This window comes from Lutra lutra, chromosome 12 (genome assembly GCF_902655055.1).
Source record: "Lutra lutra chromosome 12, mLutLut1.2, whole genome shotgun sequence".
Taxonomy (NCBI): Eukaryota; Metazoa; Chordata; class Mammalia; order Carnivora; family Mustelidae; genus Lutra; species Lutra lutra.
Genome location: NC_062289.1, coordinates 35,811,671 through 35,832,069, shown reverse-complemented (window position 1 = coordinate 35,832,069; position 20,399 = coordinate 35,811,671). Strand labels below are relative to the sequence as shown.

General features: G+C 50.0%; 1 protein-coding gene across 49 annotated transcripts in view; it reads right to left on the bottom strand.

The window, feature by feature from the left end:
- The window catches only part of CELF4 (CUGBP Elav-like family member 4), a 291,184-nt gene extending 271,640 nt beyond the window's left edge, over positions 1 to 19,544 (bottom strand). For 45 of the 49 annotated variants that reach the window (XM_047697971.1, XM_047697978.1, XM_047697983.1 and 42 more), the window contains exon 1: positions 19,082 to 19,543. In XM_047697971.1, the coding sequence (XP_047553927.1) occupies positions 19,082 to 19,367 (286 nt within the window). In that variant the 5' untranslated portion in view covers positions 19,368 to 19,543. Of the gene's footprint in view, positions 1 to 19,081 lie in introns of all 49 variants that reach the window. The other 4 variants (XM_047697974.1, XM_047697975.1, XM_047697977.1 and 1 more) reach the window with 1 other exon arrangement.
- Positions 19,545 to 20,399: the final 855 nt, after the last annotated feature.

The following is a 20,399-nucleotide window of genomic DNA, read 5'->3' as shown; positions in this document are numbered from 1 at the left end:
CTTGGAAAGACCCCTGTCTTCACTCATATTGGCAGAGAGCGGCATGAGTGCCCACCCAGGGAGCTGGACCCATCTTTTTTGCTGTTTCTGACGTACACTCGGTAGAAACTCTAGTCACAGATATACACATGATCTGTCACCTAAGAACTGGCCCGCCGAGCCTATCACAGCCCACACAGGCCTGCATACGCCCAGCACATATGAACCCATACATGCTCACGTGGCCTTGCCTGTGGCTCACTGGCTGGAACCGCAGTGTGCTCAGAGGAAGGTGGTGTGTGGGCTTGTGTGTACACACGCACCTGTGCACACACATATGCACCAGTGTTCTCACAGTAGCTGCAGTGAGGGCTGCAGATGATTCTGGAGCTCTGCTTGGACCCAGAGCTTTAGGATGGGGCCCGGGGTCCTCCTCACATGCGATAGCCTTGGTCTGAAGAAAGGGCGGGGCCCACCTGGAGAGCAAATGCCTGTGCGAGGGAGTTGGCAGCCTTGGTGGTGCAGTGAGAGCGTTCTATCTGCATCTTCCCTCCTCCTTCCAGAACCAGGGCAGAACACAGAGCTCTCCTACACCTGACTTGCTTATACAAACCACATGACACCAATACACACACACACACACACACACACAGGCACACAAGAAATTCAGAAGACACAGCCTAAATGCAAAGTGTGAGGGGCTGACGGGTAACCAACCACACAGTGTGCCTCTAATGGACTTAGCACGTGCCAGGAGCGTAATACACACCACGGTCACTCACAGCCCTCTCTCTGCCACGGTCCTCAGAGGGCCCACAAAGCTTCACCCCTCACAGCCTGTTAGTACGGCACGTACACGGTGGGGAGAGGGCAGAACCCACACGCCACCTCCAACGGCAACCCAGAGCCAACCCAGCACGTGCGGCTCAAGTCTGTGCATGGCAAAGAGGCCCTGCCCCTCGTTCTGGGAAGGCCTCCCCTTCCGAGTGGTCTGCTCATCCTTCCAGCGGTGCAAGGTTAGTGAACCCATTCCCAGAACCTCCGGATTTTATTCTAAAGGAAAGAAAACCATAGGTTTTGCATTCTCCGACGAGCTCCCTGCCACTGCTAACCCTTTTCTGTGTGCCCATGTGTGCGTGCATACGTGAGTTCTCCTAGGACAGCTGCACAGGGCCACTTTCTCTGCCAAGCCTGAGGCAAGTGTAGTACCAGGGATGACAGGAGCCCTGCAGGCTGGGAGCAGGCTGGGGCGGACACCAGAGGACTTGGTGAGCAGGCATCAGCCCTTGCTCCCAGCCTTGAAGGTGAGGCAGCTTGCACGCTCCAGGCCAGACCGGCTATGAACCTGCGACCCTCCTCCCAGTTCCCCTTCCCTTTCCCTGAGGCCCCTCTTCTGCCCACGGGCTTGGCTTTGCTGAGGTGACACCTGATCGTGGCCGACGTGCGGGACTGGGTGGCCCTGGCAAGAACTGGCCCAAATTTCTCCAGAACCTGCCTTTGGTCTTGGTCAGATGAGCAGGAATTTGGCTGGGATCGTGTGGGCTGACGCAGAAGAGAGATTGCAGGCTGAGCGTTCTCAGCAAATGCCTTCTGTTTATTTGTTGATGTCTAGTGAGAATTTGGCCTTGGGCTTTATGGGATTCCTAGGCCACACAGGTGTGAGTGAGAGGACTTTTGGCCTCTGGCCTACGACCCTATCCCTCCTTCCTCCAAACCAGCTGCTTTTCCTTCTCCTGCGAGGGTTTTGTGGCTAAATTGTGTCTTTGGTTAGCAAAGCCTCATTACAGAGTGGTGTGTGAGCATGCAGGTCTGTGAGACGTGTGTATGTCCACGCACGTATCTCTGTGTGCATGTGTGTGTGTCAGTGTGTTTCTATGTGATGTGTCTGTGACAGCACGTGTTGGCATTAGTTGTATTTTTGAGAGGGTGTGTACTTATGCATGCATTGCTCTGAATGTCCATATTTGAGTGTGTTCCTATGTATTTAGTTGTGAGTGTGTCTTTCTGGGTGTGTAGACGTGTATCTGTATGAAGGTGTGTCAGTTATTTCTGATGTGTCTACGTGTGTGCATGAGTGTGTGTGTGTGTGTGTGTGTGTGTGTGTGTGTGTTCGGAGCCACAGAAGACAGTGAGGAAATTTTAAGAAAACATTAGCCTATAATGTCACACGGCTTCACTTTCCCCATCTGTAAAAGGAAGGAGATGCATGAGATGATCTTTATTTACATCTGTAAAGGGAGCTGCAATCAGGGAAATGTGGTGGGCTTGAAAACACAAGGAATTTGGGAGCAAGTTCTGTCTTGGCGGTTCCCTAGTGTGTAACCAGGGTTGAGTTACTGCCCTCAGAGCTTCCGTTCCCTCGGCATTCAAAGGGGCACACTGACATCTCTGTCACAGTTTTGTCACAGGGATTCGGTGAGATAAAATAAGCGAAAGCCCTGTGTGTGTCATGTAGTAGGCGCGTGGTCAGTTCTCCCTCCCGTCCATCCTTGAGCCCTGATGTCATCCTGCCGTCCTATTTCCAAGACAGCAGGACTGTGAGAGCTCCCTGCGGTCTAGGGGTGCTGGCACTTAACACATGACAATGACCCTAGAGATTTTAACTTCTTCACCACATTTTCCCTCATCTCAGCTCATTCCCTCCACATGACCCTAAGAGGTGGGAGGAACAGGTGCCCCTGCAGTGATTTAAGAGAGGAGGAAGCAGAGACTCGTAGTGAGGCGGCAGAGCGGGGCAGAGACGCAGGTGTCCGGCTTCCGGATGCGGTGCATCCGTGGGGCACCGGCCACCTCTATGGCCGGCAGCGTCCAAAGCACTAAACGCTGCCTGCTTTCTGGGGCCCGAGCAAGGAGGGAAGCCTCTCTCGAGCGATCAGGCCCGAATCGGAGGAGCCTGCCCACGACCCCCAGACGCACGCAGGCCACCCTCTGAGTCGATACGTGGAATCAGACGTTCGCGTGGAAATTGCAGGTCTGACTCCGTGAAGGGTGGCTCGTCGTTCCTAGAGCCGGCTCTGATCTGCCTGTAAGAAGCAGATTTCTCCCCCCCCCACCCAAAATCGATGCAGTGGACACCCAAAGCCAGATTCCTCAGCCTTGTCTCCCAAGAGACTTATGAGATTCGACTCTAAGGAATGTTTGCTGGTTTCTGAAATCAAGACCACCGTAGAGCAGTGTGGTCTGGGTCCCAGGAGAGTAGGGGAGAAGATGGTCTCATGCTACTGAATGGGTCCAGCCTTTCAAGGTGATGTCTCAGAAGGGGGTACACTCCGTCTTTACATTTAACTTTGGGAAGGGTGTGGGGGAAGGGTCCCAAACTAATCATTTCTTTTGGCCAGGGGCTGCCCAGCAGGCCAGGCCTTGAGAACCTGCCTCGCTGGTCTGCAGCCAGACCTCTGCCCCCTCTGGTTTACCTCTGCCCCCTTCCCTGGCTTGCCAGCACTGGGTCTGAGCCTAAGCTGCTCTGCTGTATCCTGGCAGGATATGACCAGATTGTAATTTTCCCTCATGATCCCTTTTCCATTTTTCTTTATAAAAAAGGTATCAACTCTACCTGGTGGCAATAGGGATAAAAAGTGGTAATATAAAAGAAAGCACTTTACAGATTAAAATACTATATAAATGGAAGGTATACTCTAATAGAAATGAAAGATAAAATTTAGCATCTACGATACAGTATGTAATATGCATGGTTTGACTTTAAATGCCCCAAACACCTTAGTGCCTAGGTTACACAGGTACAGTGTAACATATGACTTAATTTGGTCTATAATGTGTTTTATAGTATGCGCCGTGATCCATAGGATTACATAATATCTTACGACACATCATATTCCCAGCACAGAGGAAAGTAGCATCAGAATCAGTTGACATTAGGCTATTTTGGCATTTGAAACACCAGCCCTAGATTTGTGATTTTTAACCGCTAGAGCTGGGAGGGAGAAAATGAAAAATAGGAAGGGGGAAGGAATCTCCATGGGCCAGCAGTGGGGCCCACTGGGTAGGAGGTTGGTCTCTGAGAAGGCAGAAGTTCCAGGAACAGGTCCAGGGAAAGGCAGTAGCAGGGAGAGGGCCCTCTCAGGGGAAGGTGGGAGAGTCTGGCTTGGCAGTGACTGCTCCCACTATTTATGAAGCCAGATGAGGAGCTATAGGGCTTGTGGTGGCCCCCGTGCCTGCTGATTAGCTAGAGATTATATTGATGATGTAATAAAAATTCACTTTGTCTATTAAGTTTCACCAGAACAATCAGGAGAGATTAGATAAAAATCAGAGGAAATGAATAACAGAAGGAGGACGAAAGCCACGAGCCTCACTCCCTGCCATGGTCCCCGTCTGTCTCCCCTTCTCCTGCCTTCTGTGGGGCAGGAATGACGATACCTCCACCCTGGCACCCAGGCCAAACTAGCTAGAAACGTCCCTGAGCTGGGCTGCTGTCGGGGAGAACCTCGCACTCAGATACGACACTGGTTTAAGTTTACAGACCATGTTTAATATTTGATTAGACCTTTGGCAAGGCAGCCTCCTGCTGGGGGATGAGCTGGGTACTGAGACTTTCAGCTGCCTGTGTCCCCTTGGACCCACAGCGCAGGAGGAGGAATCCTGCGTTCCGGGCGATGCAGCCTTAGGCCAGGCAGACCCGTGCCCTTATGAGTAGCCAGGGGCCGCCCAGCCTCACAGTGGCTTCCTCTAGCCTGGCCCGTGTCCAGATTCCCCCATTAGAGAGGTTTCTTACGGTTACAGCCCGGGCTCTAAAATGTCCCTGTATGAGGCACATGTCACCAGAGATGGTAACACATTAATGTCCATTAGCCGCCAGGGACATATCTGCCCAATTTGATTTGTCAGATCAGCAGGGGGCAGGACTTTGAAAGGATAGGAAAAGGAGGTCACGCTGGGTTGGGGGCCATTGTCTCAGGAAGGCAGGGAGGACTGGGAGCACTGGGGCTTGGGGTATGTGGCCTGGGGGTAGCTGGGGGTGGGGGGGAGAGTGGGGGAGGTTCCCATCCCCTGCCAGGAACGGAGTCGTGCAGTTACTCCGACTCCGTGACAGAGTCTGGTTCTGCTCACCCTCTGAGACCCCCCTGGGTCAGGAAGGTGCCAGTACTCAAGGTCTGTGGAAGGCCGAAAGAGAAGAGTTTGCCTCTCCTAAAAAGACGGCTACAACACTCCTGTTCAGGGGCCCCAAAAGTCACCTCTTCATTCCTGCTTCTCTGGGCTGGCTTTCTCTCCTGGTGATGGCGAGGCACCCTAATTGTCCCCCTGCCATAAATGGGCTGTGCAGGAGCCCTGGCACCCTTGCCCACACTGGGAGCAGTTCTTCCTGGAATTTAACAAGATGCCTCCAACTGCAAGGCCATTGTCACCCTGGGAAAGCACTGTTTCCTGGCTTCACCCCCATAGCCTGGCTGCCCCCAGCCGTCCCTGAGCTGTGAGTGGGCACAGAGGAAAGGGTGGAGGGCATGAGAGGATTTTAACCTCCAGAACCTCATAGTTTATCTCCGGGACATTCAGCTGAGTGAGCCTGTGGGGACAATCTGGATGTCTGCCTTGGTGACAGGGAACACGGCCACAGGTTTAAATATTCCATGAGTAATTTCTCAGCCCAAGTGGGCTGCAGTTGGGACAGCTGAAGGACACTGCAGCCCCAAGGCAGGGGAGGCTGGTCTTTGCCGGTCCTGTGTGTGTCACTCACTTCCTGGGACAGAACTGGAGCCTCATCATCTAGTTCCGATCCCCACTGCTTCTCCCTCAGCCGGACGGGTGGTGGGTCTCACTTTTATTCAAAGTGAGAAAGTACTTTGTCCACTAGCCTGAGAAGGAGATGTCACTGCAGCGGGACAGAACCAAAATGTAATGACGAGACGAAACAAGGCGATGGGGCCTGTCAGCCATCCAGCCTCCCTGCTCTGTCTCTTTCCCATGTGCCAGCCTTGGCTCCTGCCACCTCGCACTACTTGGGCATCCAGGACCAAGCTCCACTGGACAGGAAGCCTGTACTCCTATCTGATTACTGCTTTTTGGGGGTTTCCTTCCTTTGTCATACAGGGCCTATGCACTTGGTACCTCTATATTTGTGCGTTTGCTGCCCTCTGTCCTATCCAGTTATTTGGTGGTGGGGAGGGTGGTTCCCCACGCTCCAAGGAGAGACTTCCAGAGCCTCTGTGTTGTGCATGAATCTATGCCTCCTTGAGGGAGGCCTGTGTCTGCCCCATGGGACCCAGGGCTCCACAGTGGGGGTCATGGCCTGTCTCCCCCTCCAGACTGAAATGCCTTATACGCTCTCCACTTTGCAGAAGCCTGCCTCTGCCCCATGGTGGGGGGGGGATGCTTGGGGGTGTCGCAGAGGTCAGCTGCAGTTGGGGCAACGGGGCCCCTGTTCTTGCTTCACCTGGCTCCTCCTCTTGCCTCCGCTGGCCTCAGGGACCCTGTTCTCCCTGCTATGTGGTCGCTGCTCTGGGCCAGACTCTTAAGCATCAGCTGAACTGAGACAGTTCGGAACATTCAGAGTTAATGAATGTTTTGCAAAGAAATGTGAGAAACTAGAGAGGAAAAAACTAGGGCCTTAGGGACAGTGTGAGGGGCAGATAGGGGTTTCACACCAAAGAGACAGGAGTCTAGCTGCCCTCTGGCTCCAGCTCCATGGGTGTGACCAGGGCCCTGCTCCTGCCTGATCCTGTCCCCTCTCTGGTGTCTGTCATTGCAACCACATCTGCCAAGTGGCCATTTATTGAAGTCTAAGGGTGTGCTCTTCCCACACTGAGACACTGCCCTGTAATTCATGCTCTCCTCCTCTCTCTAGGGACACACTCAGTTGCCCTGTCCTGGACCTCACCCTCTTCTCTTTATTCCAGTGGATTTTCAAACTTGTTCAACACAAATGGCAACAGAATTGACTCTGAAATAAACAGTATAGGGGCACCTGGGTGGCTCGGTTGGTTAAGCATCAAAATCATGACTTTGGCTTGAGTCATGGCCTCGTGGGTCCTGAGATCGAGCCCCACCTTGGGCTCTGTGCTTGGTGGGGATTCTGCTTGGAGTTTCTCTCCCTCTGCCCCTCCCGCCACTCTCTGTCTAAAATAAACAAATAAATTTTTACAAACTAAAATATATCTAATAGTTTACTTATTGAAATAATTAAGATGACCATAAGGAAGGTCTTATTTGTCAACAAAAAGACTTTTTAAAGATTGGGACAAAAATGAAGCATGAACGTAAGTCAGTACCTCTGTGCTCTTCTCCTTCACTCTCATGACTAATGTGACTGAGGTCCCTGCCTCCGTTGGACCTGGATGGTCCGTGTGCCATTGACCCCTAGGGAATCAGTCCTGTACCCAGTTCTGTTTCATCAGGCACAGTGTTGAGTGTGTACGCCTGTGCGTGTGCGTGTGTGTGTGCGCGTATGCGTTTGTGTCCTGTGGGGGGCATTTGCAAACGTTGAGGCATATAGCAGTTTAGATTCAGACTCGTTACAAGTCCTAAGTGTGGAAAAGATTCTAGTACCCAACATACAGAACTAAGAGGAAAACCCATATTACACTGTAAACTAATTATTCATTTTGGAAATGGAACAAAACACACATTCCCATTGGAACTACAATACTTTCTGGATTTTCTGAGTCTCCTCTCTTGTTTTGTGTGGCTCTATTTTGCTGCTGCCCCAGCTCGGGCCTGGTGAGGGTCTGGCCCAGGATCCTGTGCCGCCCCTGGAGCAGAGGGCTCCCCTGCATAAGAGGAGAGGCTCACCGTCACCCTGTGAGCTGTAAGGAGAGGGGCTAGAGAGAGCGGTCCGCTCTGCAGCTCCTCCAAGGCAAGCCTGACAGTGACGGGAGCGCCTTCCTTGTCAGGGGCCCCGCGCTTGAGAGCAGGAAGTTCTTCCTCTCACCGTCAGATGGCAGGCGACCGCTGGTGGAGAGGGGAGCATTTCCGCACACACGCATAGTAGGTAGGGGAAGGGTCTAGAGGAGGGGCCTGGCTTCTGGGATCTCTGCTGTTCTCCAAGAGTTCCTTAGATCCAGGTCTTGGGTCTGGGAGGGGGGATGGGGCACTGGGGATGGAGGACGACCTTGGTGCCCAGACCCATCCATGCTCCCTGCGGGCCCTCTGTGGCTGCACCTAGTCTGGGCTGGTTTGGGAGCAAGTCTGGACATCCTGGAGCTGTTCCAAGTGATCTGGGGGTTGCGTCTCTGCTAGGAGGGCTGGGCCACTAGCACTCGGGAGGGAGCACAGAGTCTGGCCAAGGTGCTTTGTCGGAGGGCTGGGTATAAGCTCCTGGGCAGAACTCTGAGTGTGTGTGCAGCTGGGGGAGGGGAGGCAGGTCAGAGGAGGATAGATGTGGCCTGTTGGCTGAGGCCCAAATGTTCCCTATGGGAAGGGGTGCATCCAGCCTTCAGAACCTCCATTTCCCATCCAGCCATGGGCACCACTCCTCACCCTCTACAATCGCAGCTCTCTCCCTTGCATGTTCAAGGTCCATCTCCTATCATCAGTCACCAACCATGGGACCTGGCCGCTATGGCAGACTCCCTTTCAGCTGCCTCCACAGGCTCTGGGAACAGAGATGAGGAATGATCCAAGGACTTAGTGGGCTTTTCTCACCAACCCTATTCCCTTTCTTCCTTTCTGATGAGCCCCCAGCCACTGGGAGTCCCTCCTTTCCTCTCCTCCCTTCCAGATACTCAGGGCTGCCAAGGACAGTCAGGAACATCGTGAGCTGGGACTCTGGCAGACAAGGGAGGAAGGGGTCAGGGGCAGGCCTGAAGGGAATTCCAAGGCCAAGGACACAGCGGCCTTCCCTTTCCTTCCTACTCACTGTGACAGGAGGTGAGCTTCCACGAGCAATGGCTTTCCAAAGTCCAGAATATTCCTGACCCGGCCAGACTCTGAGTCCCTAGCTCTGCTGGTCCCAAGAACCCAACCATGGTGACTGATTTGATCAGGTACCTTTCTTCCCGGGACCTCTAAGTTGAGGAGTACACATGGGCCTCTCCCGGGGCCAGTATCCCACCCATAACTCAGGATGTTACTTCAGGCTCATGACACACCTTGGAGATGGAGCTCTTCACACAGCGGGCGCAAGGATGCTCTCTGGGCCTCATCTGGTGAGATGAGCCAAGTATTGATTTGACAGAAAGATATGGATATGTTGGGTGGATAATGGTTAGGGGATCCTATTTCTTTCTTTTCCTGTTCAGAGAACACCTCTCCTCTGCCTCACCCCACTGGAAAGCAGAGGCCGGATGAGGGAGAGTGTTCTCTCATCGGTCACCCGGGGACGCCTCCATTCCCACTGGGTTCCTTCCAGGAGTTTAAGACCACGAAGCCTCTGGGAATAAGGTCCCCTTCTCCCACCATGGCAAGCACTACCGACATCCTCGCCTCTCCGTATATTCTTAGAACCAGTCAATATGATTAATTTTACATGGGTATAATTTCCTGCTGCTGCCATGGAGCCCTCCCAGCCTCACCCATCAGCAGCGACATGATACAGTTTCTGGTTATCTTGGTCAACCAAGATATTGATATTATTAATAATGGATATCTATATGCTGACCTTTGTCCACACAACTGAATCACTCTGGGCTGGCTGTCACATTTCTTTAAGAGCTATTGATAAGCCCATTACTGGAAGGGCATGGACAATCTTAGGTATGTGCTTCTCAACTCACCTTCAAGCATCTCCTGTGAGAATCTCCCCTTGTTAGGTGAGCTGCTGTGCGTACGGCAGTGTGTGCAAGAAAAGTCTGCAAGCAGGTGCCCGTGTGGGGAGCGTACGTACGTGTGCGAGCACACGTGTACGTGAGCATGCCCGCAAGTGCGTATATGAATATGTGTGTGTGTGTGTGTGTGAGAGAGAGAGAGAGAGAGAGAGAGAGAAAGTATATCTTGAGCACTGGCCCTTTTAGAGCTGATCAAATAGTCAATTAGAGCATTATAGGGAGGTAGCAGAATCAGAGAGTTCCTACAAATACACTGTGATGTAGTGTTTGATCTTTGGATGCCTCTTGTCTCCTAGGACTTGCGCAGGAGGTTTGGCTTTATAAGGATATTATTAGGTTGATGCCTCGTTCTCTCCATGTACCTTTCAGGCAAGAGGCCCCACTCTCTGGCAGCAGGCTGGCCAGAACCTGCCACAGGGATGTGTGCTTCAGGTCGCGCTACAGGCTTGACTCTGGGCTCATGCAGCCTCCAGCCTCAGTCTCTCTTTCTCTGGCTCGGGCTCCACTTTCTTAAGGGCGGAGAGAGGAGCTTGGCTCGGCTTCTCTACCCTCTATATCCGAAACTCCTGATCAGAGGACTGCCTGGCATGCTGGGTTATTTATCGTGTGCCACAGGGGTGGGAGGCAGTACTTCTGAGAAGGGGTCCGTGGTAGAATGCACATTTTGCATGCCCATGTGTGTCAGGATGGGCACCTGATCTCATCACCAATGAGATGTGGCGTCCAATCTCATTGTGGCGTCTGTGTGCGGCTGCTGTTCCTGCTACCTGCGTGGACAGGGGTGTCGGGGACAGCGCCTCTATCAAGTCAGGCAACAGGGATTGGCTCCTGTTGGGTCCCAGACACGCTCACTTGTCAGGGGAGGCCCTCATTTGCCCCTATAAAGGGAAGCCGACTAGCTAGAGAAATCTTTTGGATCCTCAGACATAGTGTATGAATAAACCAGACATGGATTAATTAGGTGTGACTGCATCATTAAATTAGAATAATGAACAAACAGCCACGTATGGCATTCAAATTTGCCCAGAACGACTCCAAGGGTTGCTTTCAAGTAAGTCACCTGTCAGTTTGTAGGTTTTGGGGACTCTAGAGAGTGAGGTTCCTGTCCTATCTTGAGAAGTGAATTCTTTAGGCACCACCTACCCCAGGCAAGGATAATCCTTCAACGGGCGCCTGGACTCCACAACCGAATCCAAACAATGGCTTTGGTTCGATACAGCATCATCTATGCACGCTTCAGCTGCGAGCATTTCTCAGAGTGAAATATGACAGTAGCACAGGTGCTCAAGAGACAGGAGGGAGAAGTTAAGAGGTGTGAGCAGCGGATGTGAAACGCATCGATCCCATAATATTTATGTAGATGCGCACGCCGTCGCTTGTGCACGTGCACGCGTGTGCACGCACACACACCTTTTGCATTTCTGTGAATTCTCTTTTCCTCTGTTGACACTCCCTATTTCAGCCACAGACACTTGAAGGTGTACCTAGTCCTAGTTGTATAATTTTAGAAATAACAGCCCCTCGCTTCTGCAGACAACACCCCTTGAAATCCCTGTCCTAGGACGGGGAGGCTGTGCAACTGGAAACATTTATCTTTAACAAAGAGGAAGAAGCCAACAGCAAAGAGGGAAGAAAATGGGAAAAAAACTCACTTGCCTCACTGGAGAGCCGGGGGATAGCCTAATGCACGGGGTGGGGGGGGGGGTGCTTTGTTAGTAAGATCTGTTAAGTATCTAGAAACCTTTGATCTGGAGCCGCTTTTAACAAAGGTGATAATTAATTAAAGCAGAGTGTATTGCAATAAAGTAACATTGCGGTCAGTTTATGTGCTGTCCAGAGCCGGCCTTCGGAAGTCTCTGTCAATTAAACTCTTGTTGGAGGCCAGCTCATTATCAATTTTTTTTCCTGAGCTTTGATCAATATTTTTGGCTGTTCTGTCCCCACAGAACCAGAACTACGTCTGTCTCCATGAGGGCACCCATTTATTTACATCTCGCAGATGGCCACGTAGGATTTGTTCCTGAGCTCAGCTGCTGGGAATCGCTCTGTTTCGGAGCATTGGTCAGCTCGTGCTGGAGGGGAGATATGAGGGAGGATAAGAGAAACCAAATACGGAGCAAGTCGAAGGGGAGAATGCCTGTGAGCATATGGTCCCGAAAACATCCCCTTCTATTTCCAAAGGGACTTGGAAAGGAGGACAGTGACCCTGGGGCTGCCCACCTGGCTTCCTAGTTGGTTCCTGAGGGCAAGGCTGAGGTTGAGGCTTTACACCCATCCAGGGGCCACTGGGACCAGGATGTGTGGAGACAAGGAAGCCCTCAGGGCAAACACAACAACACTGGGAATTCCTCTGTCATCATTTCTACCCTTATCATTGTCTTTTTGTCCTGGCATTTCTAACTGCACCCTATGTTGCTAAGTGGAATGTAGATCTTTCTCTGTAGGCCCCACCTTGCGATTTTTGAGGGTGTCTTAATGGCAAATAGGAGAAGGAAAAGGGGGAGATGAAGGCTGATGATAAAAGGGTTACAACTAATTTGGGGGCTCTGTTCCCTTGCCTTAAGCTATTTGGCTAAGATTAGTTGCTTTTTGTGATTCTTGTGAATTTAAAAAGGCAAAGGTAGAGGGAATGAATGTGCTTCTCTTGTGGAGAGACTAAAAGGGGGGCATTCTGGTCCCTGCCAACCCCTCCTTGCCTGGAGGTAAAATGCAGCACTCTGCTTGGAGGGGCTAGCTTGACTGACTTGGTCAAGTCCTCTGTGTGTGTGTGTGTGTGTGTGTGTGTAAACATCACAAGAGAAAAGTCAGGCTGGGATGCCAAGGGGCAACGGGTGGGGTAGGAAATGCAGTGGGTAGAGGGAATTATCTCTGCAGAGAGCCAGGTTCTGTGGCCGGCCACTCGCTCCCAGATGGAAGGTCATTTCTAAAATGAGTCAATAGGTGAGCCAAAGCAGGCAAACATCTGAAGAGTGATGAGTGGGGGGAGATGGAACCTTTTTAAAACCTGGACCTTTGGGTGGAGATATCAGGCAGATACGCAAGAGCACACCTTCACACTGGAACTTAGATCATTGACAAATCCAAGCTCTGAGTTCTGAGGTGGAGCACAGACGTAATCACAAGGACAGTGTCATTCTTCCCACATTCTTTCCTTTTCTCCATTAACCATCTTCCTGGTCATGCATACTGCCTCACAAGATGAAAACTACCCCTAACATCGTTCCCATGACATTTGCATTTATCATCTCTTCCCTGGACACACAAACTCACATACAAACGTTCACACACACAGGCTCACACCAACACCCACACAGCCTGCGGCATCTACCCTCCCCCCATCCTCCAGGACCTGCAGACACACACAGATTTTCACACTCTCTAGCGCTTCTCTCTGCATGTCACATGGGATTTCCCTTCCAAGTTCAGAAACGCTGCGTTTCGGCTGCTGTCAACCAGCACTCCCAGCTTCCGGCTGGCATGTGGGCCCTACAACTTTCAGTTTTCCTTTTGTTCTGCCTATGATTTGGGGCCTCACTTTCTGTTCCATTTCCTCTTCTACGGCCTGCCCACTCCAAGTCCCCTTTGAGGAGATCTTTCCTGGGTCAGTTCGGGAATAGGCCACCTTCAGACGATGTGTGTGCTGTGTAGTGTTTCCCCCAAAACCATCTGAGGTGAGTGAGACCAGCTCTTTTCTCAGTGAAGGATGTGGTGCCTTGGGTATTTTCTCAGGCATCACTTAGAAGCCCCTCTCCCATCCTGGTCTATGAATTATAATAATGAGGGTGATCATGTTAATAACAGTGAGAGCGATGGCCGTGCTCTGGTTCCTGGAGTGTGGCATGGTCACTGGGTCTCAAAAGTGCCCCCTGGAAACCAGCTCTTTGAAAGTACTCTGACAACTTTACAATATGCCTGCATTATGGGGCACATATCGAGGACATACGTTTTTTTGTAACTGTTCCTTTGGTTTTGTTTTTTTTTCCCCCAAGCTGCGACTTTACTTAAGAAAAGCCTTTCTTTTTGTTTTATTTTGTTTTGTGTTTGAGAACACAAACATCCAGCCAACTGGAGCAGGTGGAGAGAATGAAAGTATGCCAAGGGGGTTCTTTCAACCCAATCTAGAATTCCCATTAAAGCTGAGGGGGAAAGGAGTGTTAACATCTCCCTGTTGAATTGCAGTGAAATCTAGGCCAGCCCTGGTTCCCATATGTGTGGGATGCGCTCAGTCATGCTTGCACATGGATGCGTTGACGGCACATGTGCAGATTAATTTATCTGTGTGTTGATTCCGAGGGAGTCTCTTTAAAAGATAAACGAAATTACGTACAAGCAGCAAATAACCACCAGTCTCTTCAATAAATCAATTCTTTTCCAATATTGTTCTTTCTTTGCTCCTAAATAGAATACTTACAAACATCTGGGGTTTGAAAGTCTTCTATGGGAGCTGTGGCTTTGGTTTACATTAGTTTTCTAATGATCATTAGTGCTTATTTTTTCCACTGAAATTTGTATTGTTTTAATGTTATTTTCCCCACATTTTTCGTATCTTTTTCTCACAAGGCAAATCTTTCTTTTTAAAAACTGCAGGTGTCTGCCCAACCATTCTACCAGTGTCTTTCCCTGGAAAGCCTGAATTTTTATTTTTTAAAGTAAATTTTTTTAAAAGTTCACCTTAATTGAGCTGATGCCCATGTTGACCCTTCCAGATTCACCGTCTCTTAGACTCATTTGAAAACAGAAATCAGATAGAGCCTCACTGGCTTTAATTCACCTATCTAAGGAAAAAAACCAAGGAGCCCTCTCGGCTAAAGTCAAGCGATAGAAACTCGGTGTTCTGAGAATTGCTATACCTTAAATGAAAATACAAGGCACAATTTTATGATACTGGTCAAGAATCAAGAAGACAATCATAACACTTGCCATTTCTCTTTCTCCCAACTACACACCAAATCCAGGGGCTTCATGCATATTTTACTCAGCTACCATTGAAATGAGAGGTTGTGTATCTGGTGATGAGTCTATTTTCAAATGATATACTCTCCAGAGTTCAACACACAGAAGGTTCCATTACTCTGTCCCCACCCTCCCTCTGGATGTAGTGTGGAAGTATAAGGGGCTGAAGTCCCTGCAGCTGTGGCTCCTGGGTTGGGAGCACTCGATTTTCCTCTATGCAGTGGGGGAAGATATCAATGCAGAGTGGTTACCCAGGCACAGATCTGTTCTGACTGGTTAACAAGAGGGACTGTGATATGGGCTTGGCTGTTTAGATTAAAATGCATTGCAGGCTCCCGGAACAAGCACACATCAGTAGTAAAGGCTGTTTAAACCTTTGGGGACAGCCCTATGTTTAGATTACATTAATTCATAAATATTATACTAAATACCACTTAAATTGGACTTAAATGACTTCAAAGATAATGCATTATAATATGGCTATCCAGAGAGCACTAGTCTTTATATCTCCCAGTAACTCAGTCTTTGCTGCCTCCTATCCTGCTAGACAAGACCAAAGTTATGAATGGATTGCTGGCTTGTTCATGTGTGATCCACCGACTGGGTGTGTGTGTGTGTGTGTGTGCGTGTGCGTGTGTGTGTGTGTGTGTTAACAGGCGTGGGTATGCGTATGTATGCATTTTCAGACACTGCTTCTGTTTGTTCTCCAGGACATAAAAAGAAGAAAAGAGAAATAAATGTAAAGGGAGAGAAGGAAAGAATTCGACTAGTGGGTGACCTCTTCCTTTCCCCAAGGGAGAAAAATTCTATAGGAAGGGGCAAAACTGGTCCTCAGCTCACTTCTGCTGCTACCCAGGGAGTTTGCCTCTCTCCTCTTTAATCAATAGTACAATGTCTTTCTCTTTGGAGCCTGGAAAAAAACAATCTTTCTCAAAGTGCTTCTAATGGGGGGAGAAAAGAAGACTCCAGAGTTAGCCGGGAGAGTCTGCATTAAACTGGGTTTTCTTCGTTGGGTGTTATTTCTTTGAATTGTAATTCTGGGCTTTTTTTCTTCCTTTCTCTCTCTGCCTAACACCCAGATCTCCCCCACCCCCGCCCAAGTGCTTTCTGGTCTCCAGGGGGTGAATTTACCTTTACAGTAATTACCCCAGTCCACAACTGCTATTTGCTGCCTCCCCAGCCCAACAGCCTTTCTCTGCTACGGCTGGGTTTGCTCCACAACACCCACCCACTCCCTCCTCCACAGACTCCCAATTTGACTGGAGTAATTGCCTTTTAAGGTTCACTCTACGCATGGCAGGTATTCCATTAACCCTTAGAACTCCTTCCTCCTTTAGTTACCTGAAATGGCAGGTGGCCAACAAATGGATAGCCACCTGAAATCTCATGCATTTAATTTAATTTTTACTTATTTTTTCTTCTTTCCTCTTCTTCTCTTTCTATCTTTTTCTTTCTTTCTTTTTCTTTTTTCTTTTCTTTCTTTCTTTCTTTTTTTTTTCTTTTGCCAATAACATGCAGATGCCATTCACACTGGAGGCCAGTATCCTGTCATGTCTCTCAATTTTATTCCAGTAAGATTCATTAGAAGTTATAAATTCAAGAAAGGGAAAGAAAGAGCCACAAACATGCCCTGAAACAAGGCTCAACAAAGGCATGTTTCTACCCCTAGCTTCATGTTGTCAATTTAGAGTTGGGGAAAATCTAAAAGCCAAATGCAAACCTCATTCTTCAAGCCTCATCATGCTTTTTGACTTAACAGTAATTAATCACCAATGGCAAGCGAGTAATTTTTTTAAGGTGGCCAGAGGCTTATTTTATCAGGATTAGCTAATAAATCAAGCTGTATCTCTGAAAGAGGAGTTCAAACTCTTCTAGTACTGAATAAACCAGACCTTAGAGACTATCTCATTTATTCAGCTCTCCTGGAGCTTCCAGGCACCGTTAGAGACATTGTGGCCCAACCTTGCCTATAAAAATCCGAGGGTTATAGAGGCTGGAAGTTTCATAGGAAAAAATATATATGCTCAGGCTCTGAAGGGTGAGCTGCGACAACAAAACACCCAGCATGCTGGAGCCAACGGGCCTGCCTGCCACTGACTGAGCCAGTTTAGGGGAAGAATTATTTAGAAAATGAAGTTTTGCTTGTTCTAGGAATCCTGGCCAGATATGTGTATGTATATGTATGAAACATATGAAATAACTATAACATATCCTTCTCTAGCGTCCTGATGCAAATCATGATAATTCTACTTCTTTGCTATAATGCAAGGGAGTCCAAAGAGCAACAAAAACAGTGATGATACCAGCAAGGGATTGTGAAAGAAACAAGGAATACTGTTAAAGTTTATCTTCATTTGAAATAAAGAAGTGAATAAAGTGCTCCAAACCTGGATCTCTTAAGAAGCTCAGTGCTTCACAACTGTCTTTTGCCTCTGGTGGATTCTGATTTTTTTTTTAACTTTAAAATCTTAAATCACCACAAGAACTGATGATTAAGATGGGCAAAGGATTTCCTTATTTATGCTCTTTAAATTTTCACTATTACTATTTTTAAATCTAGGGACATATTAGATGACAAAGCTTTGATACAAACCTTGATTAGCTTCTAGGGAGCTTGATTGGAAAGAGAAAAACTACAAAGATATGGTTGACTTGAGAGGGAGAGCGAAAAATGGAAACAAATGTTATTTCAAAGACTGCCTCCCCATTTCACCTTTCCAGTCTCTCTTCTGATCAGACATTTTCTCCATATTGGAGAAAGGTTGGTTTGTCTCTCCATTACACCCCCACCTTCACCCCACCCCAACAAACCCAGTATATTTCCATTCTGCTGTGTTTCTGTGCTACTCAACATGCCATTAACTTTAAGATTTACTCCTCAGCAGGCAAGCTGGAAGATGCTAAAGCCAATAAAAACTGCTCTCTGGGACTCCAACTATGAAGAGTTTGGAGCTCTGCTTAGTATTCGGATGAAGGGAGGGCTGGAGGAGGGAGGGAGGTTGTGATAGTGAAAACCACTGCTGCTTAGAGAGCCAGACAGCTCTGCGCTCTGCACCTAATGTGCTGGAGGTTCAGCCCTGTTCATAGCCCATTTGTGGCCAAGGATGAGGCTGCTCTCTCTGTGTGGGTGGGTGTGCGTGTGCGTGTGTGTGTTTTCATCTTTAAAACCACCAGCTCTAACACAGCATCTTCAGTGGCTCTCCACACTACTGTTTATTAAAAACGGAACGTCCATACACATCCCTTACAACTTCCTTAGCCCGGTGCTCCTTCCCTGCCTGACGATCAATCTCTCTCAGAAAGCATTTAACTTGCCCACACAGCTCCAGCCTGGATTAATCCCCACTGCACATCCTATACATTACTGTTAGGGAGCAGAGCACTGGGCTAATTTCGTCACCCACCAGCCACCCACACACGTTCTACAACTGAACACGTTTGGGGATCTGCCTTAAAGATAATAAAACAAGGAGAAAACAGGCAGGCTGCAGACAATTCTCATGACCACTTTCCTAAAAAGTTGCTGGGTTTTAATTCTTTGATTATTCTGTGTCCCCCTCCCCCAAGCACTCACTAGCAATGATTGCTTCAAGGGAGAGCAATAATGTACTATAAACCTCTCTGCATGGTGAGTTTGGGATAATTTAGGCTACACCCTTCAAAAGGCATATCTTGCACACACAGATTTTTTCCCCAAAAGCTCCGCTTTCCTGGGAACGGGATCATCATTCAGGCTTCCCCGACCCCCTACTCCACCCAGGGGATGGCTGGTTCCTTGCTAAATCTTGCCTTAGGTTTTGTCCCTCCTTCCTTCAAACATCAAACACCCCCTCCCCCACCACTCACACCACAACCGGATTATTGAGGCACATAGCTCGACAGGGAGAGTTTACTGTTAAATTGATAGCAAAATAAAAATATCTCTCTGAATTTGTCACCTCTTCTTTTTAGACGGCTGCGCTCCTGCTACTCTGGCCCCGAGCGGAGAAGGAGGAGATCACCTCCTCTTAATATTTTCAGCACCACGGCGATGGACAGCACCCTCGGTCCCTGGCCCGCTGAGCGCCCGCCAGTCTGCTCAGCGTCCCGGGCTTGGCCGGTGCAGCGGTCCCGGTCCCAATCTTTCAAGTCGCTGCGCCCAAAAATCCAAGCCCCGTTTCCCCTCGATCCCCTCTCTCTTTCTCTCCATATTCTGCTTCCGCTGCTCTCCCCACCGCACCGCTTCTATCAGCTCCTCGCCCAAAACCCAGCTTTGCCCCAGCGAACAGCTCCCCACGCACCCCAGTCCTGGTCTCTGCTGCCCGAGCGCCTCCCTCCTCGGCGTCCGCCCGAGGCTCCCTCTCGCGCCGTCTCCCGCTCGTCCGTCGCCGGCCGGCTGGCCGGCCCGCCCGCTCCTTCTCCCCGGCAAAGTTGGGAGGGAAAGGTGCACTCACCTTTGTGCATGCCTGTGAACCTGTCCTTCAGAACCGTAAGCTCGTAGATCTTGCCGAACTCCTCGAAGAGGGGCTTGAGGTCCTTCTCATCCAGGTTGCGGGGGATCTGCCCAATGAACAGCTTGATGGCATCGTGGTCCTTCATGGGAATGGTCGACGGGTTCCCCGGGCTGTGGCTTAATCCGTTCATGTGCCCGGCGCTGCCCGGGCTGCTGCCGAGCCCGTTGGTACTGAGGCTCGCGTTGTCAGCCTGTCCGTTTGCTAACGTGGCCATCTTTATATACATAGAGAAAATCTTCTTTCCTTTTATTCTTTCTCGCTCGCACTCTCTCGCTCTTCTCCCTCGCAAGCTCGCTCGCGCTCACACACGCACACGCATACACACACTCGGGTTCTCTCCCCCTCGGTTTCTCTACACCTCGCTCTCCTCTCGCTCTCTGCTCTCTCTCTTTCTCCTCTCTTCTCTCGCTCGCTCGCGCTCGCGCTCTCTCTCTCCTCTCCCCGCTCTCTCTCTCCCTCCCTCTCTCCTCTCTCTCTCCCTCTCTCTTTCTCTCTCTCTCTTTTTCGGCCTGATCTGATTTTTTTTTTCTCCCCCCCCCTTTTCTTTTTTTCTTTTTTTTCCTTTTATCTCTTCTCTTTTTTCCCCTTTTTTCTTTCTTTTTTCTTTTCTCTCTTTCTTCCTTCCTTCCTTCCTTCCTTTCTTTCTTTCTTTCTTTCTTTCTTTTTTTTTTTTTTTTTTTTTTTAAATATATTGAACAGACAGGATCTCTGTCCTTTCCGTTTAAACAGGCTGGACCGGTTCAAGTTCCCAGTCAGACCAGGGGTGGGGGAGGCGAGTGAGCGCGCGCGGAGGAGGGGGGCACCGGGCCCGGAGAGGGCGAGACGGAGGGGGGGCTCCCGCGCGGCGGCGGGCGGCGGCCGGGAGCAGGATGGCGTGGGGCGGCGCCGGCCGCGCCGCGCCTCCCCCGTCGGCGGCCCCGGCGAGCGGTGGTGGTACAGTCCGAGACAGCCCCCGGCTATAAATAGCGCCAGGCGCATGGCTCTTTGGGAGGCGCTGAGATTCCGGGCCCGGCGGCCGCGGAGAGCGGGTGCCCGTTAGGAACGGGGCTGCTGGCCTCTTCTTTGCCTTTTGGGGGTTCCTTTTGTAATAGCAGCAGGTGCAACTTTTTGTATTTTTTAAAAACATTGATTTTCATTTTCGTGTGGGTATGTCGGGGTTGGGGGAGCGTTATCCACCGAGCTGCGCTCTATTAGGGCGCCAGGCGGGCGAAGCAAAGGCAGGGATGGCGGGCGGGGCGGCGGCGAAGGCGGCGGCGGA